General features: G+C 40.8%; 1 protein-coding gene across 1 annotated transcript in view; it reads right to left on the reverse strand.

The window, feature by feature from the left end:
- The window catches only part of SLC24A4 (solute carrier family 24 member 4), a 132,528-nt gene that overhangs the window by 30,330 nt on the left and 82,801 nt on the right, over window positions 1–19,397 (reverse strand). The window contains exons 3-10 of the mRNA XM_067547101.1: window positions 11,468–11,544; window positions 10,260–10,334; window positions 8,133–8,217; window positions 6,437–6,540; window positions 5,388–5,462; window positions 4,229–4,254; window positions 3,351–3,404; window positions 957–1,099 (exon numbers count right to left, since the gene is read on the reverse strand). Of these exons, the coding sequence (XP_067403202.1) occupies window positions 957–1,099; window positions 3,351–3,404; window positions 4,229–4,254; window positions 5,388–5,462; window positions 6,437–6,540; window positions 8,133–8,217; window positions 10,260–10,334; window positions 11,468–11,544 (639 nt within the window). The remainder of the gene's footprint in view (window positions 1–956; window positions 1,100–3,350; window positions 3,405–4,228; window positions 4,255–5,387; window positions 5,463–6,436; window positions 6,541–8,132; window positions 8,218–10,259; window positions 10,335–11,467; window positions 11,545–19,397) is intronic.

The following is a 19,397-nucleotide window of genomic DNA, read 5'->3' on the forward strand; positions in this document are numbered from 1 at the left end:
GACCCCATTATGCTAGGCACTGGACAAACATCGTAAAAGGCAATGCCTACCCTGAATAGCTTCCAATCTAAATACACAAGGTAGAAAAGGAGAGGGAACAGGGTACATATTCATACTGCAAGTCTGCAATGAGGGGGATGGACCCAAAATGCATCAGGCAAACCTCTTTTATATCACTAGCTGCCCTTTCCAAATACTGCCCACATTTCAAGGAGGTGTAGCTTCCTGACACTTGAAGTTGCTTGCAAATAATGAAGCAGCAAGACCTGACTAGCCAGGACGGGTTCAAGGAGTGAAAGGAGCTGAGCCTCACAGGTAGCAAGGACTTCGTTCTGCAGAGAGAGACGTGGATATAAGCAGCAGATAGAAGGAAATGCAGCAGAGATGGAAGATTCAAGAACAGACATACAGACTCTCTCATGCTGTACTGGCAACAGGACACCATCCTTCCCTGTGTGGCTGCCAAAACCCCCTTTTTTCTCACTTTACATACAACCCTTAGACATCTGTTTAGGAAGAGACATCTACTTCCTAGTATTCAAACTCAACCTCATATTATGATGGTTCCTTTTGCCCCAACTACTGCCACCCGGGCCATCCCTCCCCAACGAAGGTTTAACCTACTGTCTATAACTTAATTCTTACACATCTTAAAGTGAAAATTACCTTCTGCATTCACAACAAAGAAAATATTTCACTTATGATTTTGTAACTCATTTGCTTATTGCTGAACCAGAGAATAAAAGACAGCAGTGCTGCAGGTGTACAAAGTGGCATGTTTCCATCACCTCTAGAAGGAAGGATGATTCTCAAAGGTTTGGCTGCACTAAATTTGTCAAGTTAGCCCAAAGAAAATATCATTCTTCTTGCTTAAGGTTGAATATTATCACTGTTTGATAATAATACCATTAAAAATACATTGTATTTTTGTCCAACTCCTGTCTGCTCAGCCTTACCTTTCCATAGCAATGGCATGGATGGGTCATCAGAGCTTATGTCATAACATTCATTACCATCTTCCAGCTCATTGCTGACTGTGTTGCCATTCCCAACATTCATGCTTTTGATCGTGAAGAACTTATGCATCTTCACGTTGTACCTGAAAATGCAAAGTGTAAGCTCTGAAAATGCTGGATTGGTAGAATACTTCTCTAAAGTGCCAGGCTGATGCAGTATGACCCAGTGCACAAGGATTATTTTGTGACAACTAGTATTAATTTAAGAAAAAACAGAATATCAAACTCAGTACTATGGGGATGACTAAGCTTTGCCCACCTGAAGGCCATTTTGGCAACCTGACAGAAGAACAAGGACTGCACCTAGCTTGCACACTCCAGAAAACAGTTTTAATTCAGAAATACATTGCATGAAGGACATTTAGCTGGAGGTGAAGCATTGCATGGTGGAGGTGAAGTCTCTGCAGTCTTCATCTCTATATCAAAGAGCATGGCTGTAACAGCATGCAAAATAGCATGTGACCCGCAGGACAAGCTTTGGACATGCTCAATCCACATCACGGGATCCTGAAGCACATTCTCCATATACCGAGAAGAAGTTTCAGTATATGCAAGGGGCTCTTATGTCCCCTAAGGCTTAGATTGTTCCATCTCATGGGAAATGAAGTTTGTAGGGTTTCTAAAATTTACTGTAAATATACAAGCAATTACATTTAAATGAATGCCACAGAAATCTATATGTCAGACACAGATGTCACACTGAATATACCCCTTCATGTTAATACGGGCTTTGCATTGACCTCTTCATGTTCTGCAGGCTGTAACAGAACCTTTACACAGCAACTATTTTTGTGACGCGTACATTGGTCTTGAGCTGCTGCTCTTTTCCTTCCTTAAAGGATCACCTCCTTGTCTCTAAACTCTTATGAGCAGCTTTCTGATTTAAATGCCACCATTGAGGAAGTGATTTAAAAATATTTATTTCACATTATAATACATTTTATCACCCTTTTGACAGAACTGTGAGGTAAGGATTTCTGTTGCAATGAAAGTTGCCAAGCAATGAGGAAAATAAAGCAATAATCAGGCTCTGCACTGCCAGCGATCAGCTCCAACGCAGATGCAATGTCTTGGGGGGTTGGATTTGTGGGTTAGGAGTCTGGATACACTGCAGTTGGGAAGTGTGACTGTAGCATGTGTAGACATACCTGAGCTAGCTTTAATCCAGCTAGAGTAACAACAGTAGAGATGACTATTGAGGACCCCACGCGGGCTGGACCAGCCTGTGCCACTACGACTTCACTGCTATTGTTCTTGAGCTAGCTTTGATCTTGATCTAGCTAGATCAAAGCTACCTTGGGTATGTCTACATGTGCTCCAATCATAGCACTTGACTGCAGTGTAAATAGACCTAAGATAGACTCGCTGTGCAATGGCCTTTTCACTAGTGCTGTGTACCAGCAGGCAAGAACTCAAGGTGTGATTCTCAGGAGGGTTCTCTCACCCTGTGGATGGACAGGGACCTGGAGCACTATGGGGACAGCTGGCTAGGCCCCACCATGAGAAAGGATCCACACTATATTGACCCTTCTGGGTGACCTAGTAGTGCTGCTGATGAGCTCAGGAAGGCCCTAGTGCTGAAGGGGAAGTTGAGGTCACACAGAGGATGGTTTTGGTGGGCACAAGAGAGGAGTAAATGGGAGGGTGAGAGACAAAAAGGGAGTACCCACTTCTCCGTCACTTCAGCTAAGTGGGAGAGATGACTCATGGACTCTGGGGGGTGTGTGAGGGTGAAGGATAAGAGTGTCAATAATGACAGGTCTGGCAGGGGAGGTTCTTGTGGTGAACACACAGTCAGCTGGCTGCCTCGTGGCTCCTTCACATGGTCAGTCCACAGAGGTTACAAAAACCAGAACAAACCGCTGGTGTTTGTAAAACTAACAGGGATGTTTGGACAGGGCCCTAAAATAGGAAAGTTCCAGATTTGCAAAGACCCACAGTCACCTGAGGGATGGTGATAGCACTGGGACAGGAAGAAGAGTGCTCTAGAAAGAAGCCCTAAAAATACATCCATGCTCTGTTTTACATATAACCTCCCTGCTACTTTACGGCCATGGATCTAGAAAATCCGTTTTTATTAACCTTTCCCCTCAGCCATCTCTTCGACCTGCTGTGGCCTATTATACAACAAAAAATAAACATCCAAAGATTTGCTGCTGTCTGCTGTACAATTCCAGGAGCAAACTGATCCAGCACAAAAGCGGGAGAGGTAAGACAGACAGGGAAATGAGACTGTCTGAGTTCTCCTTAGCTGGAGATCAGAGCATGATGCCATGCCAGAGGAACAATAGCTGAATCACAATTACAGAGCACAGAGAGGGAAGAAGCACTTACTTCATGATAAGTATGTAGAAGGAATACATAACGATGAGTATAAGGCTTTCCCACCTCAAAGAGAGAAAAGGAAAGGAATTAATAGGGTCATGCAAGCTGCTGTAATCTTATGGTATTTTCAGTAGGAATATGCCCTGGGTAACCAGTATGGAAAGCATTCTCTGCCTTTGTGTGCACTGAATTCCCAGTGGTAACATTACAGGGAGTTTCAGGGGCCCAGAAGAAGCAAAACTCCTTTGGGTTTTGAACAACACACATATTATGTCTATGTCACTGAAACATGTTTTAACTGCACTATAGCTACTGAGGTGCAGAGTTGCACCACGCAGGAGCAGTGATCGGAGGCATTCTGGCAGCAGAACTAATCATGCCCTCTGCAGTGGCTCTTATGCCTTCTTTCAGGATATGTGGCTTGCTTTCCCCAAGATCCAGGCTTGGCTTCCCAGCTGGGGAGGGGAGGATAGTGAAGGAGGAGAGGGCCGTGGCTACAGCCTTGGAAGTGCTAACACTTCTTTACAGCTTCTTTACAGCTGCAACAGGATTTTGGCTGTCCTTGGTGCAGGTGTGTAAAGGGATTAAAGTACTTCCTGTGCCCCATGTTTCACCTTGTCTACACAAGCAGGAGCAGCGGGAGGTGGTTGTTCATGTTTTCTGGTTATTATTTTTTCCTTTAGTTTTCATTATTTATCATACAAAAAAATTTAATTAAAGACAAGAAGTGGTATCTCCCATGGGACAAATCCAGGGCTCATTCACACCCCATTGCCTCACTGCCTTCGCACAGGATGTAAGCACTGAATTTGGCTAAACTGTGATTGTAGGTACTGATCAGTGATGTGGAGAATACACTACTTTGAGAAATCGTTAACACAACTTACCATACTATTTTCTCATCATATATGAACTGAAAGAAAAGGAAACAAATAAATTAATTGACCATTTCTCCAGTCCAGCTAAAAAATAGCCAGCACCACTGTACAGCAGGCGAAGACTCTTCACAGAGGCGTATTTATTTATTTGCTACATTGTCATTTCCAATCTGATGCTACTGGAGCTTTCTCCTTCCCGCTCTTCCCATCTCAAACCTCCAACTGTACTTGCTGTCAACACTGCAGCAACATCCGTACAGCCAAGATCTGGGTCTTTCTAAAAGGCTGCTATTGAAGTCACTCCGCTAAATGTTGTTTGTGTGTGTGTGAGAGAGAGAGAGAGAGACACACACACACACACACACACAAACACTGCATGTGTTTGAGAGTGAGCAACCATGTGGCTGGAAGACAGGTAAGGATCATAAAACAGGGGGGTCTCCTATTTCCCAAGACCAAAGGCATAAACTCCCTCCAAATTTGCTCCAGAATTAGCTTCTCCAGCTATGCAGCCACACTGCTGTGCCATCAGAACAGCTGGTAATCCCAATTTAACTCGGTTTTATGTCATCCCTGTGGTTGAATGGACCGTTGCTGTTCTATTTTTACTGTGAGTAAAATAAATTACCAAATACTTAAATATATAAATGCAAGAATTACTACACTGCTTTGGGAAAAGAATAATGGTAGTTTCAGCTATGCTGAAATTTTGCCTACTAAACATTGTCTGCACTGGCAGTTTACCAGGAGTCTGGGACAAACCTAACGTGCACTAGAAGGAGCAGATAACAGCCACTCTTCCTCTTTAATATGGCATGCAGTTTCTAGATCCCAACATACACCATGAGAAGACGCTTGGATCAGGATGGAATGCTGCAAGCTGGAACCTGTAGTTTCTGTGAGGTATAACAATGGCCTGTTTTGCAGAGTTTCGTGGGCTGACTTTGACTATCAGTATATTTGAACATGCCAGCCTTATTCCAAAGGGCTGTATGAATTCTTGTATTTAAGTCCTTACTCACCCTGGGGTGCCCTTATTCCTGTCAGTAATTGATGTTAGTGGGACTTCTTAGATGAATAACCACTTACCAATGCACACCAAGGCTTCACAATCTGGCTTTTTGTAATTAAACCCTGAAACATATTAAATGTGGAGAAGAACACTCACAATAATAAGAAGGATCACAGAAAATGTGTAGTACACAGAGTCCCTGAACACAGACCACCAGGTGAGACGAACCACCTGAAAAGAAACACAGTTTTAGCCAACAAACAGCCGTGATTTCAAAGGTTTGCACGTTAAAGTAAGGGCTGGATCTTAAAATACTTAGCTGCGGGAGTAACTTTACTCATGTGAGTAGTCCTTTGAAAGCCAATGGGGATATTTGTACACTACATTAAAATTACCTATGTGTTTGCAAGATTAGGCCCTAAAATGTGTCTATAATTACCACCATTAATAAAAACTTTATAAACGTCTCCATTAATGAAATGTATTTCTTACTAATGGTATTTTAATTGGTCATGGTTTTAGGTGAACAAGCAGCAAAGTATTACTTGCTGCAGTTCTGCAAATAAGCAATTCCCTCTTAATTTTTTGGGGAGATATATCAGACAAACAATATAAAAAAATGGTGATATTCAGGAATGCCTCTTATAAAGAAGGGTGATCAAATCTTATCCTTTAGGGCAGGGGTAGCTAAACTGTGGCTCGTGAGCCACATGCAGCTCTTTAACCATTAAAGTGTGGCTTGTGGAGCCCCCATGCCTCCTCCTCCCCCATTCTCTGCCTACCAGACTGGGGTGAGGACTGGAGATCAGAGCTAGAGGATTCTGCCCAACGGGGAGGTCAGTAAGTTTGGCCACCCTTGCTTTAGGCTATAAATAAGTCACCATAGGGTCAGGAAGGATTTTTTTTTCTCCCCATACATACTGACCAAGTGACTGAGGACATAACAGCACTTGGGAAGGAATCACCTTCCTCTGAATATCAGATATTGGCCACTTTGGAAAGCTGAGACTACCGCTGGGTATTTTGCAGAATTACCTATTTGTAAAAATGTGTCTGAATTATTTCTAACATGATCACTTCCCTTGTTTTAACAACCCTTTGGTGCTCATTTTCCACTAATATTCCAACATTTCTCATCAACATTTTCTGTGCTAAAGAAAAAACTGTAAGCAACAGAAAGCCAAAAACAAAGGCAACCTACTAACCTGTCCTGCAAATATCCCACAGACACCGATAATGCAAAGGATGTTGAAAACTGCTGATCCAACGATGGTTCCAACTCCTACATCACCATGAGTGATAAATACACCTGGAGAGAGCACAATACATTCATAGTTAACCACTGTCAGTTCATTACAGGCAATACCTAATTGTTCAAAACATGTATGAACAGTGAACAACAAAAAGCAGTGATCATTTGAATGTTTAGCCAAAATTAGATGAATAATGAATGCACATATCAACTGAACCTTCCTAAGTTTGGGGATTGTTAGCAGCTATTCTGTATGGATATTTTTTATCGAAAGGAGACAAATTTCACTGCCAGCTAGTGAAAAAGGACATGCTGCATTTCACAGCTCTGCTGTTTGCAGTAAGCCATATTTCATTACAATGGATGTAAAACATCTCCAGTGACAGCAGAACTCTAAAATATAATGGACTTCAAATGTCATCATCAAGTACAGGAACTCCCTCCTGGACAATTAACATTTAGATTTCTGTCCCTTTAACATCTTGCAGGGAGGGCACTACCTTCAAAGAACTCATAGTAGCCACCTTGTATATAGTGTAGGGTGCACTCTTGATGGGATATATGGCCTAGTGGGTGGGGGCTTGCCTGAGACTCTGGAGACGCAGGTTCAATTTCCTGCTTCACCACAGATTTCCTGTTGTGATATAGGCAAATCACTTAGCCTATATAGGCCTCTGTTACTCACCTATAAAATAGGAATAACAGTATTTGCCTGCCTCACAAAGGTGTTGTGAGGCACTCAGATACCATGGTAATGGGGGTGATAACACCACCTAAGATAGACAGAGTCCAAAGAAGGAAGCCCCCATGACCATTCTGAAGCTTTGTTTCCAACTAAAAGAATCCTGTTTGAACACACAGATATCATGGGTCCTGGTATGCTGTCCCAATTCTCTATTTACAAGAGTGTATCTGTAGATTAGATGCTGTGGAGTAGGTAGATATTATGGCCTTATGTGGGCTTTACATAGTTATTTATATTCTCCTTACAATGGGACAAATTCTGCTCTCATTGATGTCAATAAGGTTGCACAAATTTAACTGAAGGAAAATTTCTTCCAGAGTACAGTGGATGGCATTAAAATTTCAACTTTCACTACCCAGCAGTATCTTCTTAAACCTTAAAGTGGAAGTGTGGTAGTACAGTATCACTGCTGCAGATTTTGAGTATTTAATGGTGTTGGCTGCAGAATGGAACCCAGCAGAACATCAGAATCTGAAACCTGTTAACTCAGTTATCGCCTATTCTAAATATAGGGAAGAATGACGGCACTTTCAGATACCACTGTATGGGAAACCACTGAAAAATACAGAGGGGCAGATCTTCAGCTGGTGTCAATTTCATAGTTCCACTGAAATCTAAGCTGAGGATCTATTTCTGACTTTTAATTTGCTTGCAGTGTTGTGTAGCTATGTTGGTCCTAGGAGACCATGAGAGACAAGATAAGTGAGATAATATCTTTTATTGGACCAGCTTTTCTTGGTGGAAAGTACAAGCTTTTGAGCTCCACAGAGCTGAAGAAGACCTCTGTGTAGCTCAAAAGCTTGTACCTTCCACCAACAGAAGCTGGCCCAATAAAAGATATCATCTCACCTACCTTGACATTTTAATGGCAAGTGTTACACATGCTATAGAGCAGATCCCTTACCTATAACAGATGCAAATAACTCTGGGGTTGAGCTTCCTGCGGCCATGAAAGTGGCTCCAGCAACATCTTCACTCAAATGTAATTTCTGAAAGAAAAAGCCTATTACTTCGGCATTGCTGGTCTTTTTACACAGCATACTTTTATAGTTACAGATAGAATCCTTTTATTTTCTTGGTCAACTACCACAATGATACAGCTCAAAGGCTGAAAAAGCCTATGTATGAGATACAGACAACATGCTTTGGGCATATAAAGTATTTTGTCCACTAACCTGGTGGGCACATCAGTTATGTAATATTATCTACTTACATTATAATATTTGAACTAAACAAGCTGATTAGAGAAAGACCACTCAGGCTTGGGAATGAATTGCTCATGACTTCACATTCGGAACTCTAAAAATTGTTCAAGAGTTACAGCGTACAGAGTTTACAAGATAAGTTGTAAAAAAAAAAGTGAGTATAAAATATAACCTATGTGACTATGTCTTGCAAACAGTAGGACTGATTCTGATCTCGTTTATTCTAATGTGAAGTCCACTGAGGTACATGAAATTAGACCCATGTAGAATGAGACAGAGGACAATGTCCCACAGACAGATCTGTTTTTTATTATACTGCCTCTGAACGCAGTTGCCTGAGAGCTTCTGACCTGAGCCTCAGTTGGTATAAAAGACCCTAGCTCCACAATTGGGCTGTGCCTATTCACACCAGCTGAGGATCTTTCCTTTGAACCATAAGGATGATATTATGGGAAAGGTTTTCTTTTTGAATCTCTGGACTCATCTTTAATATCCTATCCCACTTCCAAGGATGGAAAAGTGCCTAGTGAAAAGTGAAGCAGGTCTAAATATGTTTTAGGCATTTTACAACATTCCGAACTGGCAGGAAGGGCTTCATAAGGAACTCATGGCATAGAAGCACAACACATAGCTCTCACTGATAACATGGCTGAAAGAGTTCAGCACGGATGTACTAACTACTCTTTATTCTTGTTAGCTGTCTAGCATTCTGGAGGTACCTAGACAAGAAGAGTGGATTTTATGAAGAATCAACAGCAGAAGCAGCAACATTATGGCATATCTCATATATCATGTATCAAAAAGTATGCTAATGGCACATCTGAAAACCATAAGAAAAAAATCATTGCTGAATACTTTGCAAGTATTCTCTGCTGCAATCTATTTTTCCATCTGTTTTCCTGTTAATAAGTATATGCAGCTCTTGCTGATGTTTGTGGGTGTTATGCACATGTACCCAGAACTAGTATCTAACTAGTATCTGATAATTAAGTTTGTAAAGTGCTGTGAACAATTATGGTTCTACATCAATGTTTTATTATAATAACACAATTATTATTATTAATAGATTCCATATTGAACTATATATTCTAATTAAAGTTCACAGATCTGGTTCAAGTGGCCCTGTGCATAAAATAACTGACTTCATTGATTATGATGACTATATTCTCCCTTTCCAATTATTCATCCTGCGTAGCCTCTGGGTGGGATTTCAAAAGTGCTTAGCACAGACTTTACTCTGCTCTTATTGAAATGAATAGTAAAATTCTCATTGATTTCAGATGGAGCAGACTTAAGCCAACACTGGGAGCTTTTGAAAAGCCTACCTGCTAAGTTATTTCTATACATTAACTCTCATCCATCCCACCCCACCCATTCCCAACAGGCCAGAAAGACAGCACAAACACACTCCTTCCTCTGACTGATTAGAATCTTGCTGGCAGAAAAACACTCAGGGCCAGCAAATTGACATAAATATTTCTAACTCTTCTTTTTCCAAGTAGCTTTTAAAACAAGGTTCATAGTAATAAACCCATCTAATCCACACATCAAGCTCTATACCACCTTCAAACTTGTGACTGGGGGAATTATGTGTCTGTGCCCATTCAGTCATTAGCCACTTTGCCAAAAATGCTGTCAAGGCTGCCAATTAGTGCAAATTGTAGTGGGTTTATGATGTGGAGCCCTGTCCACTGGGAAATGGATTCAGGCAACCAAACTCATTTACTAAAGAACTCCAGACAATCAACGAATGGTACAAAACATCCAATCCTAAAACCTACAAAGAACAGATTTACAAAAGGTGATTAAATTTCTCTTACACTTACCACACAAATTTTCTCTAATGAGGGAACAAAGAAGTCATCGCATACTATAGCCAAGGCGTAGAACATATAAAGAGCCTGTGGGAAAAAAATAAAGTGAGAAAATGTAACTCAGTCACATCCTGTATGTAAAAAAGAGAAAGGAGAAGACAGGCTGTTTATTCAAATAATGTATAAATAAACTAACATGAATACGTGGCTTCAGTTCTTTCTGCTACAAAATAACTTGTGTTGATGATGAAGTTATGGTATAAAAAAAATCAATATGTTCTCCTACTTAACAGTATGCTTAAGAAGCGAGGTTTGAAAAATTAGGGAATAATGAAAATACAGTAATTGGATGTAATTGGATGCCATGGTAGAGTACAGGTATGATAGTAACTGACAGTGCTTTGGAGGAAGTATAGTCATCACCCATATTTCAATTAATTACCTGGGCAGGTAATGAAGGAGAAAGCAACACCAGATGTTCAGTGTGCGAAAGATAATCACGTCCCAAAAGAAATGGTCCCTGACCTTGGCTCACATTAGCAAACATCTCAGAGTCTTCAATTGCCTTCTGAGCACATGTTGTCCACCTGTTGCTCTGTGTGGCTTATGTGATGCATATCTTCACAAGGGGACCAATCCTGCAGTCCTCACTCATGCAAAACTCCCATTTACTTTTATTTTCCCAGAGCTGGGACTGCAAGATTGGGCCTCAAAGGCCTTTAAATATTTTTGTATTTCTGCAATAAAATGTTAAGCCCAGGACCATGTTACCAGATTTCATCTGTATTCCTTTAGGCTTTAAGGGCCTTATTCTTGTTTCTTTTTCACAGACACACAAAGGACAGGAGTGGGAACAGGAGCCCCTGGTTCATTCATTCCTACACAGAGGACAACTAGGATCCAAACCTGCCCATACAGGGTGAAATCCTGGGTCCACTGAGATCAGTGCCAAAACTTCCATTGACGTCCACGGGCCCAAGATTTCACCCCTGACTGTGATGAATGCACAAACACTGCAAATTTAAGCTTGCATGCACAGTTTTTAAAGTGCTCCAGTCAGCTTTCACTATTTGAGAATTTGGTTGTGAATGCACTATTAAAAATTTGCTGATTTACAGAGTTCTTCTAGAAAGGGCAATGGGACTGAATAACTTCTTGCAACTACCTAACTAAATAAAAGAGGAGGAAAAAAAAGGATCCCATGATAGGACAAAACTTACACCAATAATATGAAGTAGCACGGCTCCTTCTTGCCGCTCTTTACTTGTAAATAGATCTTCAGGAAATTCATTAATTGCTGGAAGAGAAAAAGAGATATTTAAAAAAACCTTTATAGGTGTACCTGAAAGTTTTACAAACGGAAGACAGGAAAATAAAGATGGACCATTAATATTAGTCCTAAATAAAGGTGGAGGAAACATCTTAATCAAAGACAATATCATTCAGTTTGTTGCACCATATAGCCTGCCAACGTCTCTCCAGTTCACTAGAGAAAAGCAGGAAGCAGATCCCCTGCTGGTGTCAATTGTCATTGCACCAACACAATAAACCAATATTCAATAGCTGCTAGGAGATTCCTGCTCACAATGCCTCACTTGTACTATTTTCTCTTCTCATTATACTTCTAAAGTGACCAGCAGAGGGGCAAATTCCCTCAAAAAACAATATTCCTGACTTCATATAATAGAATCATAAAAGATAATGGTTGGAAGGGACCTCAGGAGGTCATCTAGTCCAACTTCCTACTCAAAGCAGGACCAACCCCAACTAAATCATCCCAGCCAGGATTTAGTCAAGCTGCACCTTAAAAACCTCTAAGGATAGAGATTCCACCACCTCCCTAGATAACCCATTCCAGTGTTTCACCATCCTCCTAGTGAAAAAGTTTTTCCTAATATCCAACCTAGACCTCCCCCACTGCAACTTGAGACCGTTGCTCCTTGTTCTGTCATCTGTCACCACTGAGATGAGCCTAGCTCCATCATCCCAGGAATCCCCCTTCAGGTAGTTGAAGACTGCTATCAAATCCCCCCCTTATTCTTCTCTTCTGCAGACTAAACAAGCCTAGTTCCCTCAGCCTCTCCTCGTAAGTCTTGTGCTCCAGCCCCCTAATCATTTTTGTTGCCCTCCGCTGGACTCTCTCCAGTTTGTCCACATCCTTTCTGTAGTGGGGGGCCCAAACCTGGACACAGTACTCCAAGTGAAGCCTTACCAATGCCGAATAGAGGGGAATAATCACTTCCCTCGATCTGCTAGCAATGTTCCTACTAATGCAGCCCAATATGTCGTTAGTCTTCTTGGCAATAAGGGCACACTGCTGACTCATATCCAGCTTCTTGCCCACTGTAACCGCAGATCCTTTTCAGCAGAACTGCTGCTTAGCCAGTTGGTACCCGGTCTGTAGCAGTGCATGGGATTCTTCCATCCTAAGTGCAGGACTCTGAACTTGTCCTTGTTGTACCTCATCAGATTTCTTTTGGCCCAGGCCTCTAATTTGTCTAAGTCACTCTGTATCCTATCTTTGCCCTCCAGAGTTTCTATCACTCCCCCCAGCTTAGTATCATCTGCAAACTTGCTGAGGGTGCAATCCACCCCATCCTCCAGATCATTAATGAAGATATTGAACAAAACCAGCCCCAGCACCGACCTCTGGGGCACTCCGCTCGTTATCAGCTGCCAACTAGACATCGAGCCATTGATCGCTACCCACTGATTCTGATGATCTAGCTGGCTTTCTATCCATCTTATAGTCCATTCATCCAACCCATACTTCTTTAACTTGCTGATAAGAATATTGTGGGAGACTGTATCAAAAGCTTTGCTAAAGTCAAGGTATATCACATCCACCACTTTCTCCACATCCACAGAGCCAGTCACCTCAACATAGAAGGCAATCAGGTAGTTCAGATTTGCCCTTGGTGAATCCATGCTGACTGTTCCTGATCACCTTCCTCTCTTCCATATATGCCTCAGTCCCTAAAAAAATGCAATGGCTGTAGTCTGCTAGCGACTTAACATTTATATAACACCATAATTTTGTATTTCACTTTACAGAGATGAAATACATGGTGCATTCCCAAAGAGCCTGCAATCTAATCTAGACAGCAGTGTCTGCGGTAGGTCAAGAGGAGAGAAGTAGCTGAGACAGAAGTGGAAAGTCAGTGATGGAAAGCAAAGTACAAAGACGTGTTTTCAAGCAGGTTCTGAATGAGATGGAGCATTTTCCATGCATAGGTAGCAGTGTGAAAAAACCCAAAAGCAAGAACACCAAAGAGTGGAGAGGAAGGAAGCAGCTAGGTGTCTCAGAGGGCAGAGTGCTGCGGGTGAAGTGAGGTGAGGAGCAATCAAAGATGTGAGGCAGGCAAGGACAGAGCTGTGCAGAGACTTAAAAGTGAGGTTGAGGATTTTGAACTTTATGTGGGAAGAGAAGGAGTCCATGAAGAGGGTTGGGGATGATATGGTCAGAGCAATGAGGGGAGAAATTACTTTAGCCACTGAAAGCTGAATGGTTGGTGAGGTGACATTTTCATGCAGAGTTACACTTGTGGTTGATGGCAGAATCTTGCTCAATAATGAGTATTTTGAAATATTCATTAATGTACCAAAACATGGTGGAAGAAAGCAAGGATCTAGTCTCATCACTTTACCCATAGTCAGAGCTTTTCTTAATGGTGCTTGCTGAGGCCTGGTTCTTCAAACTAAAAAATGCTTAATATGATGCCTGCTTTACAGATGGGCTGAAAATATCCTTGCAAACACAATATTTAATGCCTATGCACTCACTCTTTTGGTTTGTGTATATTCTTCAGTTTCCAATATAATTCTGCAAGCAATAAGCATATACTTGGAGACCAAGATTTTCAAAAGCAACGCGTGATTTTGGGTGCCCAACTTAAGACACCTTAAAGGGGCTTGAGTTTCAGAAAGTTTGAGCTCTTGCCCTCTGCAAATCAGGACTTTTAAGGGGTCTCACGATGAGCACCCCAAACTGAGGCATCCAAAATCAGTCATTTATGAAAATTTTGGTCAGGGAGAATGAAGTACCTTCATATCACTATTTTAAAAGACGGAGTTATTTAACATCTGCTCAAGGATGTATATTCATGGCAAACTTTTCTTGCCCCCTGAAGGCCATTTTTATATAGAACATATATATATATATATTCTCAGACTCATATAAGGTCAGAAAGGACCATTATGATCATCTCATCTGACCTGAAAAATGCAGGCCACAGAATTTCACCCACCCACTCCAGTAATAGACCCCGTAACCTAAGACTGAGTTATTGAAGTCCTCAAATAATGATTTAAAGACTTCAAGCTACAAAGAATCCACCAGCAAGTGACCCATGCCCCGCGCTGCAGAAGAAGGTGAAAAATCTAAATTGCCTCAGTGCAAAGATGAAACCCTCCCTGCTCTCCATTTTTCATGCCTACAGCCACAATTATTTTTACATGAGACCACTGGCAGCAGGAGTTGTTTAAAATCAGAATGAATTAATCTTATCTGCCTTACAAAAGACAAAGCCAAGGTTTTCTGAAATCCTCAAAATCCTCTGACCAAAAGCCACCATAGTTGGTGGTCTATAAAAAATTAAGCATAAAATAAAAGTTCAACTAGATATCATGGTGCAATGATTTATTGCAATAACTACTGCGTTTCATTAGTCTCTTCTTTGGAGCCAGTATTCAGCATTTAGTACATGGAATTTGCCCAGGATTAAGATACAATTTTTTCCCTCTCTGTCACACATTTAGCCAAGGAAAAATATAGTTATTTAAAAGATATGTTGCTTAGACATCTATGAATACAATTCCTTATTTCCAGTCCTTTGACAAACCTTCCAGTTCATGTCTCACTTCTGTGATCATGGGAAGAAATTGAGGGAGCAGCGGTAGTAAACTTTCTGGTAATCCAGCACATCAGCAGGATACTATCCCATCCCTTGCTGAGTTATGAAATATCATTCAAGGGACTGAAGAGTGCATAAGTATCATCAGCACACTAGTTTTTACGGCCACTAGCTTAAACACTACAGGTCTGATTCTGCTATTGAGTACACCTCCCTAAAAATCAATAATTTCACCGAAGCCAAACCAGTACAAAACTGGTGCAAGTGAGAGGAGAATTAGGTCTTGTACCTGCATTTTACAGTAAACATACAAGGCCAGCATACCTGTAAATGCAACATGAGGAAACAGCTCTGCTGTATCCTGGGAGTGAAAATTGTACAGTAAGTAAAAATAACTCGTGTCTATAATGAAGTGCTGCTTCACAAACAGCTGTCAAAACAGATAAAATACAATTAAATGACCCAGCAGTTAGGAAATCTCGTATCTTCATTTGGATTGATTTGCCCATTGAACCAGTACAAATTCAAATACCTTTAAAGAATCAAAACAGATTGATAAATAGCCTCTCTATGCTTTTTTCATTACAGTTTCCAGCACACAAAGAGGAGGAAAGGGAGGGAATATCACATATATATTGGAACATAATTTGCTGCATTGTAATATTCTGGGACACTGTATTAAATAGAGCTGAAATAGATGAAGTTTTCTGACTGAATCTTTTTCTCCAATGAAAGACGCAGATTCGGTGATAGCAACACATTTCACAAATTCATGTTGTTTCTATGAATTGTGTCAGTCCAAAAAATTAAAATAAATTCTGAAAAAACATACTTTGTTTTGACATTTTCAAAACATTACATATTTTCAGTTCAAAATGACTTTTCATTTCAAAATTTTCCTTAATTTTTTTTTAAAACTAAATGTTTTAAATGGTCATAAACAAAAAACAAAACATTGAATTTGACCTGAAGTGATTTTTTCTTGAGTTTTCAAGTCACTGAAAATTTTGAAAAAAATCTGCTTTTTGGTTTTATCCAAAACTAATTTTATTTCTCAATTTTTTGGAATCGCCTGCAACCAAAAAATCTGTTATTTGCACAACTCTAGTATTAAACTGGAGTGTCTAGTATTAAACTGGGAGACAGTGCAGAATGATCTATAAACTATGTTAGTCAGTGTTCCGTAATCTTCAGTGGCTTTTGTCAACTTTGTAAGAGGCCAGTACACAGCCTTTTATATATGAAACTGCTACAAAGTTGAACAGGTTTCTTGTATTATTTTGTACTTGCTTTAGCATTGTTGTAATATTTGGGTCCACAAATTTACCCTAATTGCGAGCTCAACAGTGAGTTTTGAGTGAAAAGATAATAAAATGACACAATAACCTATAATGTAAATGCTGATGGGAAAATGCTGATAGTTCCACAAGATCCTTTAATCATCTTAAATGCAAAATACCTAGAAGTAGTCCAAAAGTTCAATGATTTAGGTTCTGTGGTGACTACCAACCTCTCACTGGATGAAGACCTAAATGTTCACATTGGAAACAAAAGAGCATGCAACAATTCAAAGTTTACCATCAAGACAAAAATGCTAGTGTACCAACTTTGTGTCCTCAACACTCTCATGTATGGTGGGGAAACATAGATAACCTATTCTCATCAGGAAAAAAGGTTAAACAGTTTCCGTTTACGCTGCTTACGATGTATACTCAACATCAAATGGCAAGATAAAGTTACCAACGCAGAGGTTCTTCAAAGGCAAATGTACCAAGTGTGACAGCTCTGCTAAAGCAAAGACAATTGCGCTGGCTGGGTCATCTGAGCAGGTTGGAAGATGGATGCATACCTAAGGACATACTGTGACGTTGGGTAGAATATGAATGACCAGTCATAATATTATTGATATCAATATTGCAAAATTACAATAATTCTTACGAGATATGCCATGTCAGGTACCAATGGAAATGTTATAATTCATTAAGATTGATAAGCACATTTATATGTATGTATCAGTGTTGTATTGAGTTCTAAATATGTAATATATATGATATATCTGTATCCAAACACTTGTGCAGTGCTGCTGGGCTATACACGCCCCACTCCCCCAGCAGATTAGTGTCAGCACTAATGATTCATCGAGGGCCATTACCTTTACGATGAGCTCTGGGAGAGAAGCCAAGATGGCACCTATGCCCATCAGGACATGTAGGGACATGCCTGTGGTCAGGGGGCTACAAGTGCCTTTCCCTGCCTATGTGCTGTGAGCTTGTGTTTGAAACAAGCCACATGGCAGACCACAGACTATAAAAACAGATGCACCATCTCCATATTTTCTTCATTCCTGCTTCTTACCTCTGGACCAACTCATATGCAACTGAAGCTGTGAAAGAAAGAGCTGAGACCCATCCAGGTACTGGATGTACACCAGAGGAACTGTACAAGCCTGCTAACTCCACAGTTCTGCTGAGAATCTGATATATATGGACTTTAATGTCACTTGTATGTATCTGATTGCTTTGACCACTTAATGTTTCTCTTATCGTTTGTTTCTTTCCTTTTATAATAAACCTTTAGTTTAGTTACTAAAGGATTGGCTGGCAGCGTTTTATTTTGGGTAAGAGCCAAACTTATATTGATCTGTCAATGTAACTGACCCTGGGGGTCATGAGAACATTGTGGTAGAGGGAATAGAATGTTAAATAACTTATCTCTTTACTGGACCTAGTTGCTGACTGAAATGCAGTAAAGGGGGCTGTGTAATTTTTTTGTTTTAGCTTCCTAATAGCCAGTGTGGGGAATCAGAAGCACTGCTTGTAACTGGCTGTGGAACTTAACTGCAGTATTAGCCACCAGTTTGAGAGAGAATCTGCTCTCCTTTTGCAGCTTGCCCTAACCTTGGCATTTTCAGGTGGGCTACTCTAGGCATGGATGGGTCACACATACTATATGGGAAGCTATCAGAGGGAACAAGAACAACAGGACATCCCAAGCTTTGCTCTAAAAATACATGCAAGCGAGATCTGAAGGAATTTGGAATTGATCCTGACCGATGGGAAACGTTGGCAAGTGATTATAAGTGGTGCCATCATTTCCATCAGATCATCGAAGTCCTGGCTCTTACACCTTGAAGAGAAAAGAGCTTGTAGGAAGCAAGCAGCTCCCAACCAAGACACATATATTTGCAATAACTGCCATAGATTATGCAAATCTCAGATTGGACTATTTAGCCACATGAGACATTGCAAACAATCTACATCATAGACCGCAATTTCCACCATCTCTCGTAAATGAAAGGTTGCCAATCATCACCAATCATGATGGGGAAAGATGCAAAAGAGAGACAGAAAGATTGGATTAATCAAAACAAGAAGGCCTACTGATATAACTCAATGACAGTGTAAAGATCATGTCTGGTAACAAGAGAAGTGTGGAACCAGAAATCAATGGACTAAAATTGGTGTATCAGAAATTAGGCCTAATTGGTGAACAAAATAATGAGAGGTTGGGCCTTTCTGGGGTCCTTAAGACAAAATATTCTGGTGGGAGAATTGTGCTGTCTGACTGCTGGAGGGGAGACAGGTGGACTGAATGGAGCAAGCATCACCATCATGGCTGCCAGCCCCACTGTCTTCTGGGATCCCGGGATCACCGTAACACTGTTGGGCCTTTGTTGTGCTGAACCTGAGAAATATCCTGACTGAACTGGGCCAGAGAGAAGAACACATATGACATCGTCACCTCCAATGGCTCTGGCTAAATCCCAAACATCATCTGGAATGTGAAACTCTCCTCTCCCCACCTCTGCCACACACAGGTGCAAACACACAGTACACTCCAATCCCTTGTGTCCTCTTCCTCCTCCACTGCATTTATTTTCTTTTCTATCCCTTCCTACTTTCCTTTTGCCTTACAGTTTAATAAAAGTCTGGCTTAGCTGACCGAGACTGTATATTTTACAATACTGCTATAAACCTGTGACCAAAGAGGCAGCTAAAAACAACGCCCTATATAGCCCAACTCTGGTACAAATATGCCAGATCTCGGAATAGCTGATAAGACCATGTGCTGTGACTCTGTATTTTCAGCAGTGAGGTTGCACATAAGAATCCACACCAGAGAAAGAAGCTGCATTGTCTATCTTTGTGTTCTTTTCTTTTTGTATGTGCTTGTCTTGTCTCTTAGGAAATGGGATCAAACTTTAACAACAGCTCCAGCTTCTCTCAACTAACTCCCCCCACCCCTCCACAAGGACAGTTATTACTATCTTTTACCATTTACTGGTACCATCTAAGAG

Source organism: Emydura macquarii, unplaced genomic scaffold, assembly GCF_026122565.2.
Source record: "Emydura macquarii macquarii isolate MOO-44397 ecotype Brisbane River unplaced genomic scaffold, CSIRO-AGI_Emac_v2 contig_1229, whole genome shotgun sequence".
NCBI lineage: Eukaryota > Metazoa > Chordata > Testudines > Chelidae > Emydura > Emydura macquarii.